Raw genomic sequence first — 22,121 nt, 5'->3', positions numbered from 1 at the left:
TTTGAAGCAACTAGTTTAACCTACAAATACGATCGATTTGTAAACAATAACAAGCCCGAAAGAGTAACAAAAATTTTCTTTTAAAACACATAGATACGCGTGCCGATAAAATATCAGATATTTCTATAACCTTATTTACTATTATTTCTAATCGTTGCTTCAATCTTTGTTTAATCGACAACGAAACGTCAAATATTCAATAACTACGCCTGGGATATACGTTCACTTTTACACGCGAAATGGCTAGAATATGAAATTTTACTTGACGTACATTCTGTTTGTCGAAATATTTAACAACAGAGTTTGCAAAGGGGGTATGTGACATTACATGGGGAGCTATTTTTTTTCTGAATTTCGTGCTGTGCTATATATATATGTATGCACTAGAAAATCGCGCCGGCCATTGCGCGCTCGTGTTTTGGTTCTGAAAAGATGGCGGACTCTTGTTTTCAAGATCGGTCACACTGGATTACGATAGTTTTGAAATGTACTGGAAAAGTTGACATGTTCTACATGTGATATTGTCGAGTGCATAAGAGCATTGTTACGACGGATTTGCTTGCCGAATTGAGGAAGTTTCTTTGTGCGTTGTGAGTGACGCGGAAGCGGTGTCTTCAGCGTGCGGATCATACGAACAACGATTCGAGTGGTTTTCAAAGATTTCTGTTGTTTTCTGTGCGAAACACTGTTCGAGAAGCTAGAGAACAATATTATTGCCGACAACGAAAATGGTTTGACTTCGATGGATGTTTACGATGTTCGAGATCCCGATGACTAGTGCATCAGCAACAGTTACTTGGTTAGGTTGATTTGCCTAGATAGACGTTGTACCTATGATACCTGAACAACGCTATGCGTGTTCCTCTCGGTGGTTCACGTTAAAACGTGACATTGCAACGAGTTCATAAACAGTCTGTTAAATGTATTACTGTAACTTATAATGGCGAACAGTGACTTTGACGTGGAGCTCTTTGAGCGAAGGCTCCACACGCTGAAAGATTCTCAGGAGTCGATTCAGGGTCTCTCTTCCTGGTGCCTGGAAAGGCGACAACACCATAAAAAGATTGTTGCTACGTGGTTGCAAGTACTAAAGAAAGGTAAATTCTATAATGTTTCTTAACCAATGTTATTTGATAACAACATTTACGTGGAAATCAAATACTCCGAAACCACAATTTTGACAATTTTAATCCTTAGTCTAATAAATATCATAATTCTTAAATTATTTGTTTGTAGTAACTTACAATAAGTTTTAGTGTCTGTCAAAACAACGTGTTTACAGTTGATTATTTGTTTATGATTTCATTAATACATATTCTATTCCATCGTTATAATATGATGGATGATAATCAGATGTGTTTTAAATGACAGTGAAAGTTGAGCATCGTTTGACACTTTTTTATCTGGCAAACGATGTTATCCAATACTCGAAGAGAAAAAATTTTGAGTTTGTGGAGTCTTGGGGGACGACTCTGCAACGCGCGACAACTATGGTCAGAGATGAAAAAGTGAAGCATCGTATATTGAGGATATTTAAGATCTGGGATCAGCGACAAGTATACGATGAAGAGTTTCTGGCTGACTTGTCCGGATTAATTTCAGTAGCTCCAAAAAAGAAACTGGACCCACAACCAACAGCACCTCCAGAAGAATTTCAGGCTGCTTTACTTATTTCTACTATGAGATCTTGTTCTACATTGGAGCAAGCAACAGATGCAAGATTACGAGACTTAAGGGAAAGTAACATAGATGTAGAAAATGCAGAAGAGTTATGCGCTTCTTTGAAAGATAGAAGAAGAGTAGAGGATGCTGAGAAAGAAGTCGATTTGGCAGTGAGGAATGTTGAAAATTATGTTCGTGCATTAGAAGCAGAGATCAGGGAAAGGACACAAGTGCTCGAGTTATTAGAACAAGCCGATCAATTTTATGAAACTCAAAGAGGTGAAGTTAAAATAGTTACTAACGTAAGTACAAAACAATACAAATACTTTTAATTTTGTCAGTGTCGTTCAGTGTATCATCTTTTTTTTTTGTGTATAGGCATACAGGAATTTTGGAAGTCGTGTAAAAAATTTAAAGAAAAAGTTAGATGAACTTTTACCGACACTGGTATCTCCAATTCCCTCACCAGACATCAATGCCCCATCTCCAAGCCCGGACAGTGATATAGATTTACCAGGAGATGAGAACCAAACTCAAAACCAGTTGGGAATGATAGATGTGGCTCCACCATCTATGTATGGAACATACTCGCACGAGTATGATCCTGTGCCTGTACCAGCTCCCGAATTGGGGCAAGGCAATGACTCTGGTGATTTTACCAATAACTTTTCGTCCTTTATAGGAGGAAATATGGATTTTGGTAATATGGTAAGACCTCTGTCACAGATAATCTCATTACCAGATGACTGTCTGAGTTATTGTGTATGCTATTTTTTTTCTAGAGAAATATATTTAACGAAAGATCGTCGACGCCTACTGGAATATCACAGCAGTATACCGACTCTTTAGAGGTACATTTAATTAAGAATAAAATATATATTGCATTAAAGCATTGTTAAAACGTCGTATGCTCTTTTCAGGCTAAACCAATAGAAGTAATTAATATGAGGCCCTCCAAAAACGAAAGTACTAACGCGGACTTTAATATCTCTAGTTTCTTAAAGACTGTTCTTCCCTCTTCTGACGGAACACAAGATCCTGGTGGAATTCCAGGTCTTGGTCTAGATATTCCCGAGTCCCAAGTAGGTTCCCCTCAACGTACCAACTACAGACATTCACCTGTGTTAGGACAACATCCTGTAACTCCTGTGATCTCAAGAATGATGGGTAGTCAAAACACGTCCATGGGCGTGAATAATTGCCAAATGACCCACAGTACCCCACTGCCAGTCCGGAACTTGTCCGGCGAGTCGCATACACCCTCCCCGTACTCCAGTCAAAACAGTCAGAGTAACATCACAGTACCCTTCGACGGCCCTACTAACAATAACACAGTGAACCCGTTACCACCCCCTCCGTTACCTCCGCCGATATTTCTCGACGACGAGAATTGTTACAATAAGTTGCCTCCGAAATTTCCCACGTGGACACCACCGAACGAATCTATCAAAGAGGCGGCCAAATGGGAGGAAAAGGGTATGGGATTTTAGCAAGTAGAATACATAACGCCAGAGAAGTATGATGTTAAAATAACGAATGCTTTGTAACGCAGCGGGTTTCGCTATATCTTCAGGAAAGAATAGCATGAATCCTAGTTGGCCCGGTGAGTGCGACGAAAAAACGAAAGTCTGGATGGACGGTGAATCGGATAGATGGGATCCGAGCAACGAGACCACGTGGGTTAACCCGGTCAGAGGAAAAAACGAGATCCTATCGGAGACGCCGGAATCGCCGCCAATGTATGAGAAAGCAGGATTTACAGACCCGGTAGAGTACGATGACCCTCAACCGCAAGAATCTCTTCTGAGTACCACCGGGGACGTAGATCATAGGTGAAACATTTAGTAGTTTGAAAAGGCTCGATCGATCTCGAGGCATCGCGTGACACGTTTTATACATTACTAAAACGCGCTTCTCTAGGGTGATACCGATACCGATGACGGTGGAGAACCAGCTGCCGTATCGACTGATGAAAGCAGCGGACGTCGACCATCGTAATTTGATCAGTTTAACAGGCAGTCCGGCCAATCACAACGTGAACGACAGCTCGATGAGTACGATACCGAACAGTACCTTATGGTCGTCGGGCGACCAGGATTACCGGTAAGTGAACCGGTATATTTGCGAGCTTATCGTTAGAGCAGTGCGTTAATCAGTCATCCTCTTAAATTGAAATCTTCACAATGCAAATATCAGGCAACATATGCAACCCGGTGATATCGTGGAAAGTGTAGACATGGAGATGTCCGACGACGAGACCGACAGCAAGCCAAAGGGAAGGGTGTTGGTGGACGTGAGGTCGCAGGACAGAGACATGAGAGTCGGTAATCCGCCACCGTCCCAGCACATGGACATGGATATGCGTATGATCCCGCTTCCCTCCGGGCAAATGCCGGGTCCGCACGGGCCGATGATGCAGGACGTGCACATGCACTCGGGACCACCGCCGCCGCCGCCACCGCCGCCCCAATTTCATCCGAACCAAGCACCGTTCCACCAGGACCAAGGAGACTTCCGTCACAATCCTCCGTCGGACTTTCACCCGTCCCAGTCGAATTTCCATCAGAACAGACCGCCGCCGGGTTTCCTGCAGAACCAGCAGGATTTCGGCCAGCAAGAGTTCCACCAGATGCACCAATCCCAGTCAGACTTTCCCCAACAAGACTTCGAGTACCGGGAGAATCACGGCCTGAGACCGAATCCGGAGTTCCACGGCGAGTCGCAGATGCGCGGCAGGTACTCGCAGCCTGCCGACCATCCTCACAGGGACATGTCGTTCCACCGGAACGACAGAGGACGGGGAGGTCGAGGTTTCCCGCGGAACCGCCGGGACCGATACTCCGACGACCACAACAAACAGAGGAATCTGCTGAACAATCGTAAACCACGATCCCTGGACCAGCACCAAAGGTCGTCGCCGGAGATCCTGCCGAACAGTCGGCCTCTGTTGCTTCAGCCGCCGGACACGGTTGTGATCCTGGACGAAGAGGGCATGCCGATAGGTCTGCCGGACGACAAGGATGCCCTGGTGAGCGCGGAGCACGCGCCGGACCAGGACCAAGAGGACAATCCGCAGGACCGTAGATCCTCCCACGGCACCCCGAACTCCCGCGACCTCGACCAGCCGCCTTACCCAGGCGGCTCGAGTCTCGTGCACGAGCACGAGTCCGAGCCGGTGACCTCCGAGCCGGAGGACCAGCCGCCGCTGAACCAAGTGACGGTGGTGCCGGTGGCGGCGGACTCGAAGGACTCCCAGTTGAGCCAGTACGTGCCGATCTCCGAGTACGAGGAGCACGTGGAGTCCGAGCCGGTGATAACCGGCGAGAAAGCCTGCGACAACATCGACTCGCCTGAACTCGGTGGCCAGGAGATCAGCTTCAACGAGCACCAGCCGGCACACATGGACCAACAGATGGAGGACTTGGTGAACGCGTCTAACAACGATCTCAAGCGACCGTCGACGAACGGCGGCTTCGAAGACCAGCTCGAGGATAACATCAACAAGAAGCGGATGCTGACGAACGGGCCTCAGACACCGACTGGATCCGATTCCGGCCTGAACGGACCGATCCCTCAGGTGTCGGCGGAGTCTCATCCGGGTATATACGACTTCGACGGTCCATTAGGCTCTAACTTCCGGCCGCGTCTCGCCGGTCCCGTCCCGTTCCCCCCGTGGAGAGGCGGCCCGCCCCGTGGCCGAGGGTTCCGGGGCGGGCCCAGGGCCCCCTGGATGGACCGGGGGCCCCGCGGCCCCGCGATCGGCAGCTTCATGCCGAGGGGGATGAAACGCGGCGGTCAGTTCAGGGGCAACGGGTTTCGGGGCCGGGGACGGGGTAACAATTGGTAGAGACACCGCGCGTGTAGTCGTCGCACCCCTGTCCGAATAGCGAACAGTTTGTAAGCCCGCGTGTGTGAGAGAGACACTTGTTGTCGTTTTTTCTATTTCTGTAAATAAGTTGTTGCGAACTCGGCCCCGGACCGGTCTCGCGCCGTGTCGCTGGATCTTCGGAGGGAATCGCAGCAACCGGTCCCCCGGTAGAACGCGGCGAGATCTTCCGCGGGAGATCGTCGCCCGTCTTCACCGGAAGGTGCTCGCCGCGCTTCTGTGCGATTGATTCGCCTATATACATATATAAATAAACTATATTAGCTATATAAAAAAGAGGATGTATCCACACTGGAACACGGAGTGGAGCTCGAACTCACATATACACACACGTACTCCGTTTTAAGATCTTAAGATACGACCGCGTCGCCGCGGCGGCTTCCCCCATTGGATCGACCAGCGACGATCGATCCGGACGGATCCAAACGCGGTAGCCGCCGCGACGACGGTCGCGTTTACATTCTAGGATCCGTATGTATAAGTCGAATGAAAACAACCTCTCTGTTTCACGTGTAATCCGCGTTCACACGAGTACGATCGAATATTTATCGGCCGGTCGGCTGGACCCGCGGACGGATTCCGTCGCGCGAACACGAAATACGAATCCTCTGCGTCGCGCGAAACGTGTTAAAGGACGAGGAAGCAAGGACACGCGGGGATCGTCGTTGAAGGACCCACACGCGGCCCGCCTCGTTTCTTCGTTCTCTCTCTCTCTCTCTCTCTCTCTCTTTCTCTTTCTCTTTCTCTTTCTCTTTCTCTTTCTCTTTCTCTTTCTCTTTCTCTTTCTCTGTCGCCTCCGCACACGAACACGGATCTGCTGCCTGTTTACTACCCCTCCCCACCCCCACCACCCCGGAGAAAGATCGCGTCCCCGTCGCGTGGATTATAAGCAGGCGTGTCAATGAACCTTCTTCATGCTGTATTAATAAAAATGCAATGTTTATGTTCTGGTCCAGTTCGTACATTTCCCCTGTTTTTATTTTTTTTTTTTACTCTCTCTATCTCTCTGTATCTCTCTCTCTCGCTCTTGACCGGAATAGAGAAGAGCGGACCGTAGCATCGAACGCCGGACGCCCATTGGCGGCGGTTCGCCAGGACCGCGAAACACTGTGTTGTACTAATTTTGTATTTTTCTTTCTGGCTGTCCGCAGAAAAGCGAGCCAACGTGGCGGCGTGTTTGTACGCGGCTCTCCGCATCGCACGGCCTAAACGTTGTTTTCAGTTCCGTTTTCTCTTACATTCTGTTGCTTGTGCGCCGCTGATTCTCGCGTTCTCCTCGTGTCACGTAATGTCTCCCTAACTGACGCTCGGATTGCAGTAATGTCTCTCTAATTGATGCTCAGATTGTCCACTAAAATGGACAATTTGGAAAGGGGAGATACGATTGTTCGAGCCTTGCGGTTTATTTTTATAGTTATAAATTGTCCACAATTATGAAAGCGAGCCGCAAGACTCGGATAAAATTGTTCACAAAAACGGACAATCTTTGGAAGAGGTGATACGATTATCCGAGTCTCGCGGTTCATTTTTATAGTTAAGAACTGTCAAGGTTATGTGAAGATTATGTCAAGACTCGAACAATCGTATCTCCTCTCCCCAAATTGTCCATTTTCGTGCAGATTGTCCACAAAAATGGACAATTTTTGGAAGAGCAGATTCGATTATTCGATTCTTGCAATTTGTTTTTATAATTACGAATTTGCAACATCTATACAAAAAACGTGCTACAAGGCTTGACTAATCGTATCTCCCCTTCCCATATTGTCCACTTTCGTGCACAATCCGAGCGTCAATTAGGGAGACATTACTGTACAGCGATGTCTTTCGAATTTTTATACTTTAATTTTTATATCTCTCATTTTTATAGTTAGGAATTGTCAAGGTTATGACGCAAGGCTCGAACAATCGTATCTTCTCTCCCCGAATTGCCCAAAATCTCAGCCTCAATTAGGGAAACATTATTGTACAGCGATGACTCTCTAATTGACGCTCCTATTGTCCACAAAAATGGACAATTTTTGGAAGAGGAGATTTCATTATTCGAGCCTTGCAACTCGTTTTTATAGTTGTTAACAATTCCTCAACTATAAAAATGGACCGCGAGGATTGAACAATTGTATCTCCTCTTCTTAAATTTTCTGTTATCGTGGACAATCCGAGCGTCAATTAGAGAGACATTACTGTATGCACAAAAATGGACAATTTGGAAAGAGGAGATACGATTATTCGAGCCTTGCAGCTCGTTTTTATAGTTGCTGACAATTCCGCAACTATAAAAATGGATCGCGAGGCTCGAACAATCGTGTCTCCTCTTCCTAAATTTTCTATTATCGTGGACAATCTGAGCGTCAATTAGAGAGACATTAGAGGGAACCGCGCACCGTCCAGGACCAGTCGGGACCAGTCTCAGGTCCACGTGCGCTCTGTAAAAAGCCCGTCAATTCTTTCCTTGAGCCAGATACCAACATCGCTTCTCGTCGATGCACGACGGATTCGTCAACGCGACACGCCCCACGACGGCGTGTTTCTCTCGCCGTAAACTGTTTGTAAATCGACGAAGAAAGGAATCGCGCGCAGAAACAAATGTGCTCTCGATAAATAAAAAAGACGCGCTTCTCGATAAATAAACTGTCGCGGCGAGAGTCGGTGACACGCGTCCTACAGGCAGCCACGTTTACAGGGTCGTTTACAGGGCGCACGAAGGGGTGGATTTCTTTTATCGCCACGAACGTCCCAGAATATATTGCGTATTTTTCAGTCACCCTTTTCTCCACGGCCCCACGTTTATTATTTGTTCTTTACTTTTTTACGCGTCCAAGGAAGAGCGAGGCAACGTATCGAGAGATTATTACACGCGTTTCGAGGGTTCGAGCTCTTGCTTCTTTCGTTTCTTTTTTTTTATATTTTATTCGCCCGCGACTCGAAGGGGCGCGATCCTTGCGCGAATACGCAATACCTTCTGGAATATGTTTGATCGGTCGGACCAGCGGATTTTATGCGATTGCGAGCGCCGCGTGTGCGGAAACGGGATCAAAATGAAGAAGACTAGGGCTAAGATCTTCGGTCTTCGTTTTGCTCCCGGTTCGATGGAAACGGACGGAACATCCGGTAGCCGTGAAATTGATTTCACCTGGAAATGATTTTTGTAATTCTCGATCCACGGCGCCCTGGAAATGGAAGGAAAATTCTTTGCCTGCCAGAGAATTGTCGTGGCAGTTTTCTCGAAGCGTTCCGCTCGTTCCGTTGCCTTGAAACTCGACTTATCGACGACCGTGCGAACGACGAATCACTATTGTCACGCGCAATCAGATTGGCCGCGCGTAGACGACACGTGTTGTACATAATTTGTCAGCGGCGAGAAAAGTAGCGTAGCAAGCTCGATCCTTGGAAACCAAATGATTGTTTAATAAAACATTGCAATCTACCGAGGACCCCTGAAAACACATTCGATCGACCGATCCGACGGATCTCAGCGCGACGCGCGACGCGAACTTCGCGCGGAATCGCGCTATTATGGCGGGGATCGCCGGTTCAGCACCCGCGCAAATTGTAGTTGTCGACGTCCCGCACGAATGTTTATGATTTTATAATTTCTCGCGGTTCATTGGTGCAGATTATTCGACGTCGTAAGAGTGATCGCGAATTTTGCAGTGAATTCTCTCTGATCGATGCGCGGATCGCGGGCGAAACTGGACGATTTGGGAAGAGGAGACGCGATTGTTCGAGTCTCGAGGATTGATTTTATAATTTGTTGATGATCGGTACAGCGATTTCTCTCTAATTCGCGTGCAAAAGTGAACAATTTGGGGAGAGGAGACGCGATTGTTCGAGTCTGGCGACTCGTTTTTATAATTGCGCCGTTTATTTTGGAAGTGGCATAAGTCACCTTGTTTTTAAGTCGATATATTTAAGGGTTTGCGTTTTAACACGTTTAAAAATATGGATGCTAACTTTCGAGAAGATTTACTTGTATTTGTTATCTTAGGATACTGAGATATTTTTCTCAGTATAAATAATTTCGTATAAACATTAAAAAATCGCCACTTTTCATTACGGTAAAGTGACGTATCTCCTCTTCCGAAATTGTTCATTTCTGTGCGGAATCTGAGCGCGAATTAGGGAGAAATTACCGTAATTGTAAAAACGTAGTCGCGAGGCTCGAACAATCGTGTTTTCTCTTCTGAAATTATCCATTTTTTGTGCGCAATCTGCGCGCGAATTACGGAAAAATGACTGTATTTATGCTTTTATAATTTCTCGCGATCTGTCGATACGGATTCGAATGTCTCGACGCTCGGATCGCGCACAAAAGTGGACAATTTGGGAAGAGGAGACGCGATTGTTCGAGCCTCGAGGCTCGTTTTTACAGTTGACGATCGGTACAATGATTTCTCCCTAATTCTCGCGCAAAAACGGACAATTTGGGGAGGGGAGACACGATTGTTCGCGCCTCGCAGCTCGTTTTTACAGTTTGTTGACGATATGTACAGCGATTTCTCCCTAATTCGCGCGCAAAAATTGACAATTTGGGGAGACGAGACGCGATTTTTCGAGCCTGGCGACTCGTTTTTATAATTGTTGACCGTTGGTGATTACAAAACCGAGCTTCGAAGTCGGATAATCGTATCTCCTCTTCCGAAATTGTTCATTTCTGTGCGGAATCTAGGCGCGAATTAGGGAGAAATTAGTATAATTATAAAAACGTACTCGCGAGGCTCGAACAATTTGATCTTCTCTTCTGAAATTCTTCATTTCTGTTTACAATCCGCGTGACAATTTGCGAAAATTCTCCCGTATTCTGTTTACTTTCCGTTAACGCTTCGATCGCGGCGAGAAGAAACGCGGAGAGAAATTCTTTCTTTCATAATTCTCCGCGAGCACGCGTCGAAAAATGCTGGAGCAGCAAATTGTTCGATCGAGCAGCCTCGTTTTATCGCGTTCCAATACCGACGATATTCGCGGCAACCAAAGCGTTAACGATTTTCTTCGGATCGAAACAGAAACAGAAAGAGTCACGCAGAGATTTATTTTACGTTTTATATCGGGGATATTGATATTTTTACGTTTTACCGTTTTATGCCGTGAAATCCGCTTGTCGGCAACAAACGTCTCGTTCGTTTCGTTTCGTCCTGTTTCTTTTTCTCAAATTCGCCGATAATTTAGTCGATTTTCACCGGGTTCCTCTCGGCGCTTGCACGGTCTTTGAACGCTTTTTTCCCCCTAATTCGCGCTCGGATTGCCCGCTAAAAATGGACAATTTGGGAAGAGTAGACACGATTACTTTTTTTGATCACCGATCGTCAACAACTATAAAAACGAGAAGCGAGGCTCGAATAATCGTGTCTTCATTTCGTGCGCGAATTAGAGAGAAATTAGTGTACATTTTTATTGCAATGTATTTCGAGCAAATTGAATTTGTCTAGGATGTCTCGAATACGAAAAAGTTCTAATGACAAGGTTATTATATTGAATTTCTAATTGATTGTGTGTGACTACAATTTTTTAATTTAAATTTTTAAAATTGACTACAAATTTTTATTGTATGAAATGTCCACAAAGTTAGTGCAATTCAATTTAATTACACCGAAATTAGAAAGATAAAATTAAATAAAATATTTTTAATTAAATAATACCAATTAAATATATATGTATATAAATTTAATTCAATATATAAATTCTCACAAAGTCAAAGCAATTTAATATATCAATTTTCATTTAATATATAAATTCCCACAAAGTTAAAGCAATTTAATATACAATTTAATATATGTTTAATATATATTAAGTTGATATATTAAATTGCTTTGACTCTGTGAGAATTTATATATTAAATCGCTTTGACTTTGTAGGAATTTTAGTGGTCGATCGTCGGCGTCGAACGCGTGAAACCGCGGCGCAGAAAAATTGCTACTTTAAACCTCGAACGGCATCGAATATCCTTTCTCGCGTGCTCGCCGCTCGAATACCTGTAATCACGGCTGTAAAAACAGAGCCCGTCCAATCGGATCGATTGTGTAACAGTCGTTTTAATATGAAGCGGCGGCCGCGCCGTTTTCACGCGGAACAACACCTCGCGTAATCGGTTTTTTTTCGCCGCGCTCGCCCGGTCGTCGCAACTTCCTTTTTTATTCGGCGCAACGGAACGCCGCGTTAATTTATGTTATTCATTAAGTCGGCGGCATTTATCATGGTTTTCCTACGCGCCATCAACTTTGAAAGCTACCGGTGGACTCCCAATTAAGCCGATCACAGGCGATTTAATGGACAGTGACAAATGCAACTCAATTGTTGAACGAAATTGTCTAAAATAACACATTTTAAAGAGCAACGACTGTTTCAAAACTGAACTGAATGACTTGGATTTATTTTTAGATGATAGAGGGCCTAATCTATTAGATGATGACCGAAATGCTTCGCCTTTTAATTTTGCTATTACTTGGAATGACAAAAAAATAAAGATCACATTTTTAGAATTTTTTTTTTTAGAAAATCTCGAGCATATTATAATCGGCCATGAGAGAGAGAGAGGGAGTCCACGGCGTAGTACCGATCGGAACATCTCGAAATTCCGAGCCGACCTAATATATAAGGTATCCCAAAATTATTATTCGAACGAGAAACGAGGGATTCCTGAGATGATTTGGAGTAACTTTTTCCTTAGCGAAAATGCGATGCGCGGCTTCGTTTAAGAGTTATTAAGGAAAAACGTGGACCAATGCGCGATCGCGTACGGCAGACGCCTCGCCCGCGCGACCACTGCTGCTGCGCCAGACGGACGGCGCGATGCGACATTGGCCACTGGGGCGGAGCGCCGGCCGCGCTCGCTCTCCGATTGGTCCGCGTTTTCCCTCAATAACTCGTAAACGAAGCCGCGGATTGAATTTTCGCAAAGGAAAAAGTTACTGCAAATTACCTCGGGAACCCGTCATTTCTCGCTCGTACAATAATTTCGGGACCCCGTTCTTCGAGGCGTCGGCGTTCGTGGATCGTCCTGTACAAGGCCGGCCAATGCACACGGTGCCTGTGTCGCGCAGACGATCGAGATCGACGATGTCTCGGCGAATTCGTTGGCACGCGAGATCCGCGTGCATTCTTATCGATCTCGCCGGTGACGCGCTGCCTGCGTGATCCTAGCAACCGTTCGCGTGCGAAATCTCGACGGCGCGGAAGGACTTCTCGCGGAACGTCGCAGACACGGCAGCATTTGCGTTCGCGTGAACACGCGGAGAAACCCGAACCCCGACAAGTATTCGATCGAACGAGTGAACGCGACCGTTAGAAGAATTATTGGCACGTGTGTCGGAGGTGCAGGCCGTGATTACCTCGCCTTGAACGAACGCTTCTACGGAAAAACGGTAGCAAAATTTTTTAATACTTCGCCTCAGCGTTTTCGGCGAAATAATCCGCCTGTTCGAAATAATCTCAAGTGCGCGTGTGCGTGTATGTGTGTAAGTGTGTGTATGTGTGCGTATGTGCGTGCACACAGCCGCTCAAAAACGCTCGAACGACGAGCGTTTTCTTCGGTGTCGTAGAGAAACATTGGTTTCGGAGTTTTTATTTGTCGACGCGCGTCGACCGTCGCGCGATTTTCAGCATTTTATTTCCGAGCCAGAGGAGCGATCGTTTGTTAATAGTAAATTCTCATCGCTGTCCGTCGAACGCCTTGTTTCCGATTCTTTTTTGTTTTTTTCTTTTTTTTTAGCCGACGATTGTATTATACACCCTTTATCGTAGAGAATCTAGTCCCTTAGCGCTCGATAGAATTATCGTTGATAACGATATTCACCGGCTACATTCAACACTTATTCGACGGGCGCGCGTCCACGAGGTGCGGAACGATGATCGTGAAATGACAGGCGATATCTCTTGTACACGCGACCTTGATTTTGTTGAGATGCCTGTTTGTTCAGCTGACGATCTTGCTTCTCGTCGCGATGAGGTGAACGCGTGCGGACGCCGGTGGTTTGATCGTTGACGATGTTGACGCGCGCAGCTGGCTCGACGTCGTGAGACGACGGTCATTAAACGATAGACTGCGATATATATGCAGGGTTTCTCAACAATTTCTCGAAATATGGAAACGGTGGGTTCCTGAGGTGATTTGAAGCAACTTTTTCCTTTGCGAAAATGTTTTACCAGGCTTCGTTTACGAGTTATTCACGAAAAACGCAGGCCAATAGGCGGTCGCACGGCTGGCGCCCCGCCCCGGGGCAGTGGACGGCTGGCGCGATGCGGCGCCGGCCACGAGGGCGGAGCGCCGGCCGCGAGGGCAGAGCGTTGTCCGCGCTCGCTCTCTCATTGGCCGCCGTTTTTCGTTAATAACTCGCAAACGAAGCCTCGTAGAACATACCTCAGGAACCCGCCGTTTCCGGATTTCGGAACATTTTTGTGACATCCTGTATATACACATACATATGTATCTTTTATTTGAATTCAGTTCGCCCGCTGAACGACGAAGATTGTACACGACTATTGTAACCGCTTTCGAGCGGTGGTTTGTATATGTTAGAGAAATAGAATAGAAGAGTTGTCAATTCGCTGGAAGAAACTGATCGCGGTGATTAATAAAATATATTCTCGTCCGTTTCTTTAGATAGAGTATCATCGTCCGGTCGAATGTGTGAACGAGCCTCATTCGACGCTGAGGGCAAAAATCAGTTTCTCGAGTACGGCCCGGACACGATCGCCAGACTTCGAACGATCGTTATATCGCCCACGTTCTCTCTCTCTCTCTCTCTCTCTCTCTCTCTCTCTCTCTCTCTCTCATTCTGTACAATGCAAATAAAAAGCCGAAGATACTTCCTCTTGTCTCGACACGTTACTCAAACACAGATGACTCTTGCATTCTACTTCTTTTACTGTCGTGGCGACACACGCATGTTTTATGTTCACCGCCCGCGACCCGTTCTCGCCAGAAATGTTCGATCAGCGAGAACGAAGAAGCACAGAACATCCGATCGAATCCGATTGAATACTTTCCGGCGGAGCTTGCGTGCGTTTCTAGCATCCTCTATCGACGCGGATCATTTCGAATGGGAATCGCGTGCGCCGCTTTGGGAAGCCTTCTGTCCTGCTCATTTCGCTTTCGTTTCGTCCGGAAGATCTCGAACGATCTCGGGACGCGAATAGTTTCGTGTCCGCCTCGAGTCGAATCGATTCTCGCTCGCGGAATAGTGCGAATTCGTCGACCGCACGGGACGAGCCCCGACGGACACGTCCATTGATCTCGTTAATTTTCAAGCGCAAGGTTTCCCGGAAACGTTCGCGAGGGAAAAAGATCGACGGAGGAGTCGAGGTAATCGCGCGAAACGCGTGGCCGGTTCAGCGTCGGCGATAGAAGGAAATATTTTTGCGAGAACGAACCTGTAAAATAATCGTAGAGCTCTCCGATCTGGCCGGGAACATGGCGTGCTATTTGTCACCTGCGATCGCGATGAAATCGCTCGGAGCTCGAAAGATCCTCGCTCGATAAATCGCTCGAGTATTCAAGTGGAATAAGGGCGCCTTATTATGCGAGACTCGCGGCACGCGGTGGTCGATTCCTTCGGAAAATTGGAGATAAATCGTAGCGACTCGAGAACTTGCTTTGACGAACGGATCACAGAACGAAACGCACAGGGAGTCCCATAATTATATTAACATTTAGAAGTGAGCGATGCCTGAGGTGATTTGAAGCAACTTTTTCCTTTGCGGAAATGCGATCCGCGGCTTTGTTTACGAGTTATTAACGAAAAACGCTTGACCAATGAGAGATCGCGCGCGGCTGGCGTCCCGCCCAGCATTGGCCGCGAGGGCGGAGCACTGGCGGAGCGCCGGCCGCGCTCCCCTCCCCTCACCGCTGGTGCTTGACGGCGACGGTAGCCGCCGTTTTTCGGAAGAATTTAATACTCGCGTTCGGCGAAGCGATTTTACCGCGCGAATCGCGCAGTCCGGTGATCAACGTCGCGCGCACAATTCCGTCGGTGATTTCGCGGGCGAGAATCGACGGTCGTTCGTTTTCGCGCGAATCAGCGGATCATCCAGCGAGATTGCGACTCGATTACCGAGTGTAGCAGCTTCGACGATTATTTCCGACCGGACTGAGAATTTGCTTTCCGTTTCTTTTCTCAAGTTGAAGCCGCGAGAACGCCGGAACGACCGGACCACCGAGTCTATTTCGAATGGAACATATTAGGTTGTCGCGTTTCATTCGTACCGCGTGCAACTGTGGAATCAGAAACGAGCTTTCCTGTTAAATCGCGTTAAATTCAATCCCTGCACTGTGTACCGTCTCTATAAGATGCGATCCGTAGCGACAATAAAAATCGATTCGGAGTTGTACTCGACTAATAAAAGATGGCGGATTGCCGCCGGAGGCTATAGACACGATCGGCGGAACTTCCAATCTCCGGGATACTTTATTCGAACGTCTGACGAAGTACTGGAAAGTTCGGCGCGGCGATCGTATCGGTGAAACGAGCCAGTCCGCATACTTCGAGGAAACTCTGTCGTTCTGCATTTTCTATTTACTTTCTCGCGAGTCGCCCTGTCGTTTCGCTGTTCGGAGAATTGGAAATCGGATTGGAAAGTTGCTCGTCTTCGCGCGTCCTTTAAAAGCGACACACATGGTTGTTTTTTAATTTAAAAAATTAATATGCCGAAAATTGTGGTGCCTCCGGGAAACGAGGGATTCCTTAGGTGATTTCAAGTAACTTTTTCCTTTGCGAAAATGCGATTCGCGGCTTCGTTTATGAGTTATTAAAGGAAAACGTGGACCAATCGGAGGGCGAGGGCGGCCGGCGCTCCGCTCTCGCGGCCAATACCGCGTCGCGCCGGCCGTCTGACGCCGCGGCAGTGGACGCGAGGGCGGGGCGTCTGCCGTACGCGATCACGATTTGGTCAGTGTTTTACGTTAATAACTCGTAAACGAAGCCTCCTAGAAAATTTTTGTAAAGGAAAAAGTTACTTCAAATGATCTCAGGAATCAACCTGTATATCGATTATAACGATAACTCATTTGCATTTAATTCTCTGCATTATTTTCAATTTTTGTTCCGTGTTGCTCGATCAATCTCTTTTTCCTCTGACAAGGGACACGGTCGACCCGCATATTTCCGCATCTGTAACGAAAATAGCTTAGTAAGGGAGAACGCCTCGTCTCACAATTTGGACAAAAGCCTATCGACTTGTGGAATATAGGATTCACGTATTTACCAAAAAACGATCCTGGAAATAAATTCGACAGGTTCGAAACAAGATTTATTATAATTTGAGATATTAATAATACAAAGCATTGGTCAGCAGAACTTTAAAGCGACAATATCTCGAAAGTGAAAGCGTGCGACATATGGCTTTCTTCCTTACTACCACCAAGATTCGTCTAACACGTTCGCCGGTCTATGTTCGAGGACTATTTTCAGCCCTCCAGCACAAAAAGTGTCCTACATCTTTTTTAGCATCATGCTGAAGGTGCATTTAAGTCGACACCGTGTCAGCCAGTCAGAGTCGGGCACATTTTATTCGAATAACGAATACAATTTTATTCGAAGAATTTATTCGAAATATTATTCGAGTACAACTTTATTCGAAATATTATTCGAGTGCAATTTTATTTGAAATATTATTCGAGTGCAATTTTATTTGAAATATTATTCGAGTGCAATTTTATTCGTAGAATTTATTCAAAATATCATTCGAGTACAATTTTATTGGAAATATTATTCGAGTGTAATTTTATTCGAAATATTATTCGAGTGCAATTTTATTCGAAATATTATTCGAGTGTAATTTTATTGGAAATATTATTCGAGTGCAATTTTATTCGTAGAATTTATTCAAAATATTATTCGAAATATTATTCGAGTGCAATTTTATTCGAAATATTATTCGAGTACAATTTTATTCGAAGAATATACTCGAAATATTATCCTAATAAGATCGTATTCAAAAAATAAATTGAAAGCGTTGCCGAGTAAAATGTTGTTCGAGCAATGCCCAATTGTGCAGTCAGCGTCCCCTAACCGCAAGATTGGGCGTAATGCAAAAGCGTCTCCGACGATAGAGAGAGAGAGTGAGAGAGAGGGAGAGAGAGGGAGAGAGAGAGAGAGAGAGAGAGAGAGAGAGAGAGAGAGAGAGACGGATAGTGGTCACCGAATGCGCAACAACCTAATATTTTCTGTCCGCTCCCTTTTTGCCGTTGGTTCGTTGCCAAGGAGGATGAGGGATCGGTCGTTACGAGCCCTGTGTACCGGCAGCATAAGAAACCCGGGTCGGGAAAAGTGCAACGCGGACAGGAGAGCGTTAACGCGTGCGGTGCACGCTACACGGCCGCCCGGGTCGTTCGAGTTCCGTTCGAATGATTTTATCGCGGCTCGAGGGTAGATTATGGTCGTCGTTCAATGGAATATGTACACGCGTCGACGTTCATGGGGCCGGGGAGGATCGATCGTAATGATCCCGCGAAGTGCCTTCACACGAGGAAATGTATCTTATTCGTTGCGACCTCGACCTCCGGTGTCTCATTTACACGATCTCCCGAATAATTGATGCTCAGATTGTACACAAAAATAGACAATTTCGGAAAAGGAGATGCGATAGCCTTACGGTTCGTTTTTATACTCGTTGACAGTCGGTAATCACAGGGTGCCGTATAATTATGTTAACACGCGAAAAGGAATGATTCCCCAGGTTATTTCAAGTAACTTTTTCCTTTGCGAAAATGCGATCCGTGACTTCGTTTACGAGTTATTAGCGAAAAACGCGGACCAATCGGAGGTCAAGGGCGGCCGGCGCTCCGCCCCAGCGGCCAATGCTGCGTCGCACCGGCCGTCTGACGCGGCGCAGTGGTCGCGAGGGCGGGGCGTCGGCTGCACGCGATCGCGCATTGGTCTGTGTTTTTCATTGATAACTCGTAAACGAAGCCTCCTAGAAAATTTTTGTAAAGGAAAAAGTTACTTCGAATCACCTCAGGAATCACCTCGTATAAAAACGAGCCGCAAGACTCGAATAATTGTATCCCCTCTTCCCAAATTATCCTTTTTTATGCGCAATCCGAGCGTCAATTAGAGAGAACTTACTGTATTTCTTTTCTTGACGATTTTAACGAGCTGCAAACAATACAATAATGTTTCTAAATGCTCTAAATGCTTTTACCGTTTCGCGACGGATCTACTAACTTTTGTCATAAACGCGTAAAATTTTGCTCGCGCAGCAGCGTAATTCCGATTGTACGTATCCCCTCCGGAACAAAAGGCTCGAACTCGTTCCGAAGGTCGCGACAGCACAAAGATCTCGTTGACACCGGAAGTCGACGGACGTCCACGCGAGCTCAGCGATTTAGCGAATCAACCGCGTCCGATTGTTTCGTCGCGCCGCGTCGACGCGTTAATTTTTCCACGAAATGTTGCATTTTGTTCGAACGAGAACGACCTAATTTTATTCGTTGCTATCCATTTGCTCGCGTCGTTTCGACGAGGGGGGGGGGGGGGGGAGAAAAAAATGGAAAAGAGAATCAAAGAATCGACGAAGGTAGCCGCCGTACGAGAACGGAAGAACGTTTTCCACGTTCGGCGCGTTGCCGTTTTCTTTTCTTTTCTTTTGTCTTATTACCTTTTTTTTTCTTCTCTCCTCAACACACAGTATTCGAGAACTTCCGATGCGGTGCACGAAGGCAATCGATCTGAAGTTCTATTAATAAAGTCAGACTCGATTATCCCGGACGATAATCTCTCGCGCAAAGCAGGCCATATTATTTAGTTATTTAATAATAGATCGACCACGAGTTTTATATTCCCGCGCGAAACCGAACGCTGCATACTGTGTATGCTGATTATATATGTATATGCATCTGTGTATGTATCTGTATATGTATCTGTACGTGCATATATGCGTCTGTATACGAATATATGCGTCTGTACATGTATATACGCGTCTGTATATGAATATATGCATTTATATATGTGTATATGCATTTGTATATTAATATATGCATCTTATATATGTATAAATCTATGCATGTGTATATGAATATATGCATCTATACAAGGTATCCCAAAAATGTCTCGCAATCCGAAATTAGGGGATTCCTGGGGTCATTTGAAGCAACTTTTTCCTTAACGAAAATGCAATCCGTGGCTTCGTTTACGAGTTATTAACGAAAAACTGTGACCAATCAGAGACGAGATCATTTGGCGCGAGACGGCCGAGCCAATGAGCGGAACTGGACTCCGTGCACTCGTTGGCTGGGCCGTCGCGCACCATCCGAGCTCGCCTCTTATTGGTCAGCGTTTTTCGTTAATAACTCGTAAACGAAACCTCGGAGAAAATTTTCGCAAAGGAAAAAGTTGCTTCAAATGACCCCAGGAACCTCCGATTTCCGGATTGCGAGACATTTTCGGGACACCCTGTATATTTATATTTGCATATGTGTATGTATATATGCACCTGTGTACATATAAATGCATATGTGTACGTACACGTGCATACGTGTATATATGTATAAACATATATGCGTATGTATACCTATAGGCATATCTCTGTGTATATATAATATATGTACATATATATTTTGTACGTGATACAACGAACGCCGCGAACGATCGCCGTTTACCGCGGGATCATCGCCTCGATTCGTTGCGTTCCCGCGTTGGGAACGTATTTATAAGTGTGCGAGAATATATGAATATAATGTATATATTATATATTATATTTGTACACGCGTGTATATATGTATGTTTTGAAACGAGGATACTTAAAAAAAGAGATCGAGATTCGATGAAAATATATGATGAATATATGTATATACGTACCAATGCTTCTATTGTGATCGTTCAATCAAGAAGAAAAAAAATCGTTTTCGTCTTTTCATCCACAGGTGCTAAACTAGCTTTTAAGTTTCAAGTTTCAAGTTTTAAGTTTCAAGTTTCAAGTTGCACGTTTCAGGTTTCAAGTTTCAAGTTTCAAATTTGAAATTTCAAGTTTCAAGTTTCAAGTTTCAAGTTGCACGTTTCAGGTTTCAAGTTACAAGTTTCAGGTTTCAAGTTTCAAGTATTAAGTTTCAAATTTGAAATTTCAAGTTTCAGATTTCAAGTTTCAAGTTTCCAATTTCAAGTTTCAAATTTCAAGTTTCAAGTTTCAAATTCTAAATTCCAAATTTCGAATTTCAAACTTCAAATTTCAAATCTTTTCCAATGTAAACACTTTAATTAACTGTTACACAATTTTCCAGTTTTTTCATTCTCTGTATGGGACTGTAACGGTCCCGACGAAAGCCGCTGCTATTTTCATTAAGCAGTTAGTACACCTTGCATCTTTAATGGCTTCGATTGTTCGCAAGGTTTCTCGTAACAGATTCGAATCGCAAACGAGTTGCGAGAATTTACAAGCGAGTGAATACATAATCGGAAAAAAGAACGGAACGAACAGCATGCGAACAGATAGGGTTGATAACGACGTTCGTGATCCTTCGCACGAAGCATTTATTTTCCGCGTAATTTCCTCGCGTTCGGTTCCCGTTCGACTTTCCTTTTTCCTTTATTTTCGATTCTTCGGATTACCGTTGAAATTATCATCCTTACGGAATCAATGCGATTCGGTATTTTCCGTACGAATTGAGTGAAGCCGGAAAATTTTCCAGTAAATTCTCTGCGATTGTCCGTCAGCTTGTCGACAAAAATGGACAATTTGGAAAGAGAAGATACGATTATTGAAACCTCGCGGCTCGTTTTAATAGTTGTTGGCAATCGGCGACTATAAAAACAAGTCGTTTCTCCTCTTCCAAAATTATCCATTTTCGTGCACGATTTGAGCGTCAATTAGGGAGAAATTACTATAATCGTATCTCCTCTTCCCAAATTTCCCATTTTTGTTTACAAGCCGAGAGACAATTAGGGGGAAATTGCTATAGTCGTATCTCCTCTTCCCAAATTGCCCATTTTTGTTTACAAGCCGAGGAACAATTAGGTAGAAATTACTATAATCGCATCTCCTCTCCCCAAATTGGACATTTTTGTTTACAAGCTGAGGGACAATTAGGGAGAATTTACCGTACATTTCGCAGCTTTGGAAGTTCCTTATCATGTTCAATATCTAATTAAAAATCTAGTAGACGTAAAAGGAGTGCTTTCCGTCCTAATTAGTAAATGTCATCGCTCGTTGACGCCCCTTTGTAATTAACGCGATCGATCCGATCACTCCCGGATTCCGCGATCTTCCGCGAACTTTGTAAAAACGGCGACAACAGACTCGATCGTTGTAATCGTGCGATGGCGAATCGAACGGAGACGATATATGTACGTCTCGTTTCGTTATCGAACCAAAAATGGCACATCCTAGCGACGCCATCTTTGGGAGGAACACGCGAAAAGTTTCGAAAGCCGCGGCTCCGAGATTCCGGATTTCCCGACGCGTTTCGTCGCGCAGAGCACGCGGCGGCATTCCGCGTCGCACGGTGCGATTAAATGCAACGGATGTGCACGGGGTTCCGTTAATCAAGGCGCGCCACGGCGCCGTCGGATGTTGCGACAATCGGCTATTATTATGTCATAATTGGCCTACGTCCGCGTGGCCGGGTTCCAACGGTGTTGTCGTTCGCCAA

The 22,121-nt window shown here is 45.5% G+C and overlaps 1 protein-coding gene across 2 annotated transcripts; it reads left to right on the top strand.

Moving 5' to 3' along the window:
* Positions 1 to 409: 409 nt before the first annotated feature.
* On the top strand, positions 410 to 20,325 carry LOC117223588 (uncharacterized). 2 transcript variants are annotated; one of them, XM_033475948.2, is made up of 8 exons: positions 410 to 1,097; positions 1,372 to 1,964; positions 2,041 to 2,370; positions 2,445 to 2,513; positions 2,583 to 3,138; positions 3,236 to 3,494; positions 3,583 to 3,765; positions 3,859 to 20,325. In XM_033475948.2, exons 1-8 carry the CDS (start codon positions 941 to 943, stop codon positions 5,507 to 5,509), a joined length of 3,798 nt encoding a protein of 1,265 aa, XP_033331839.1. In that variant the 5' UTR covers positions 410 to 940; the 3' UTR covers positions 5,510 to 20,325. The 2 variants fall into 2 exon arrangements, with proteins under 2 accessions (XP_033331839.1, XP_033331838.1); XM_033475947.2 differs by having other exon boundaries at positions 3,215 to 3,494.
* The last annotated feature ends 1,796 nt before the right edge of the window (positions 20,326 to 22,121 follow it).

This window comes from Megalopta genalis, chromosome 1 (genome assembly GCF_051020955.1).
Source record: "Megalopta genalis isolate 19385.01 chromosome 1, iyMegGena1_principal, whole genome shotgun sequence".
Lineage (NCBI taxonomy): Eukaryota > Metazoa > Arthropoda > Insecta > Hymenoptera > Halictidae > Megalopta > Megalopta genalis.
This window is presented reverse-complemented; position numbering and strand designations above follow the sequence as displayed.

What these genes read in the sequence shown, in the direction of transcription:
- LOC117223588 (XM_033475947.2), top strand. Translation starts at nt 941, where the DNA reads ATGGCGAACAGTGACTTTGACGTGGAGCTCTTTGAGCGAAGGCTCCAC. An exon ending in ATATGGATTTTGGTAATATG is followed by an intron (nt 2,371 to 2,444) that starts GTAAGACCTCTG and finishes TTTTTTTTCTAG; the next exon opens with AGAAATATATTTAACGAAAG. An exon ending in ACCGGGGACGTAGATCATAG is followed by an intron (nt 3,495 to 3,582) that starts GTGAAACATTTA and finishes GCGCTTCTCTAG; the next exon opens with GGTGATACCGATACCGATGA.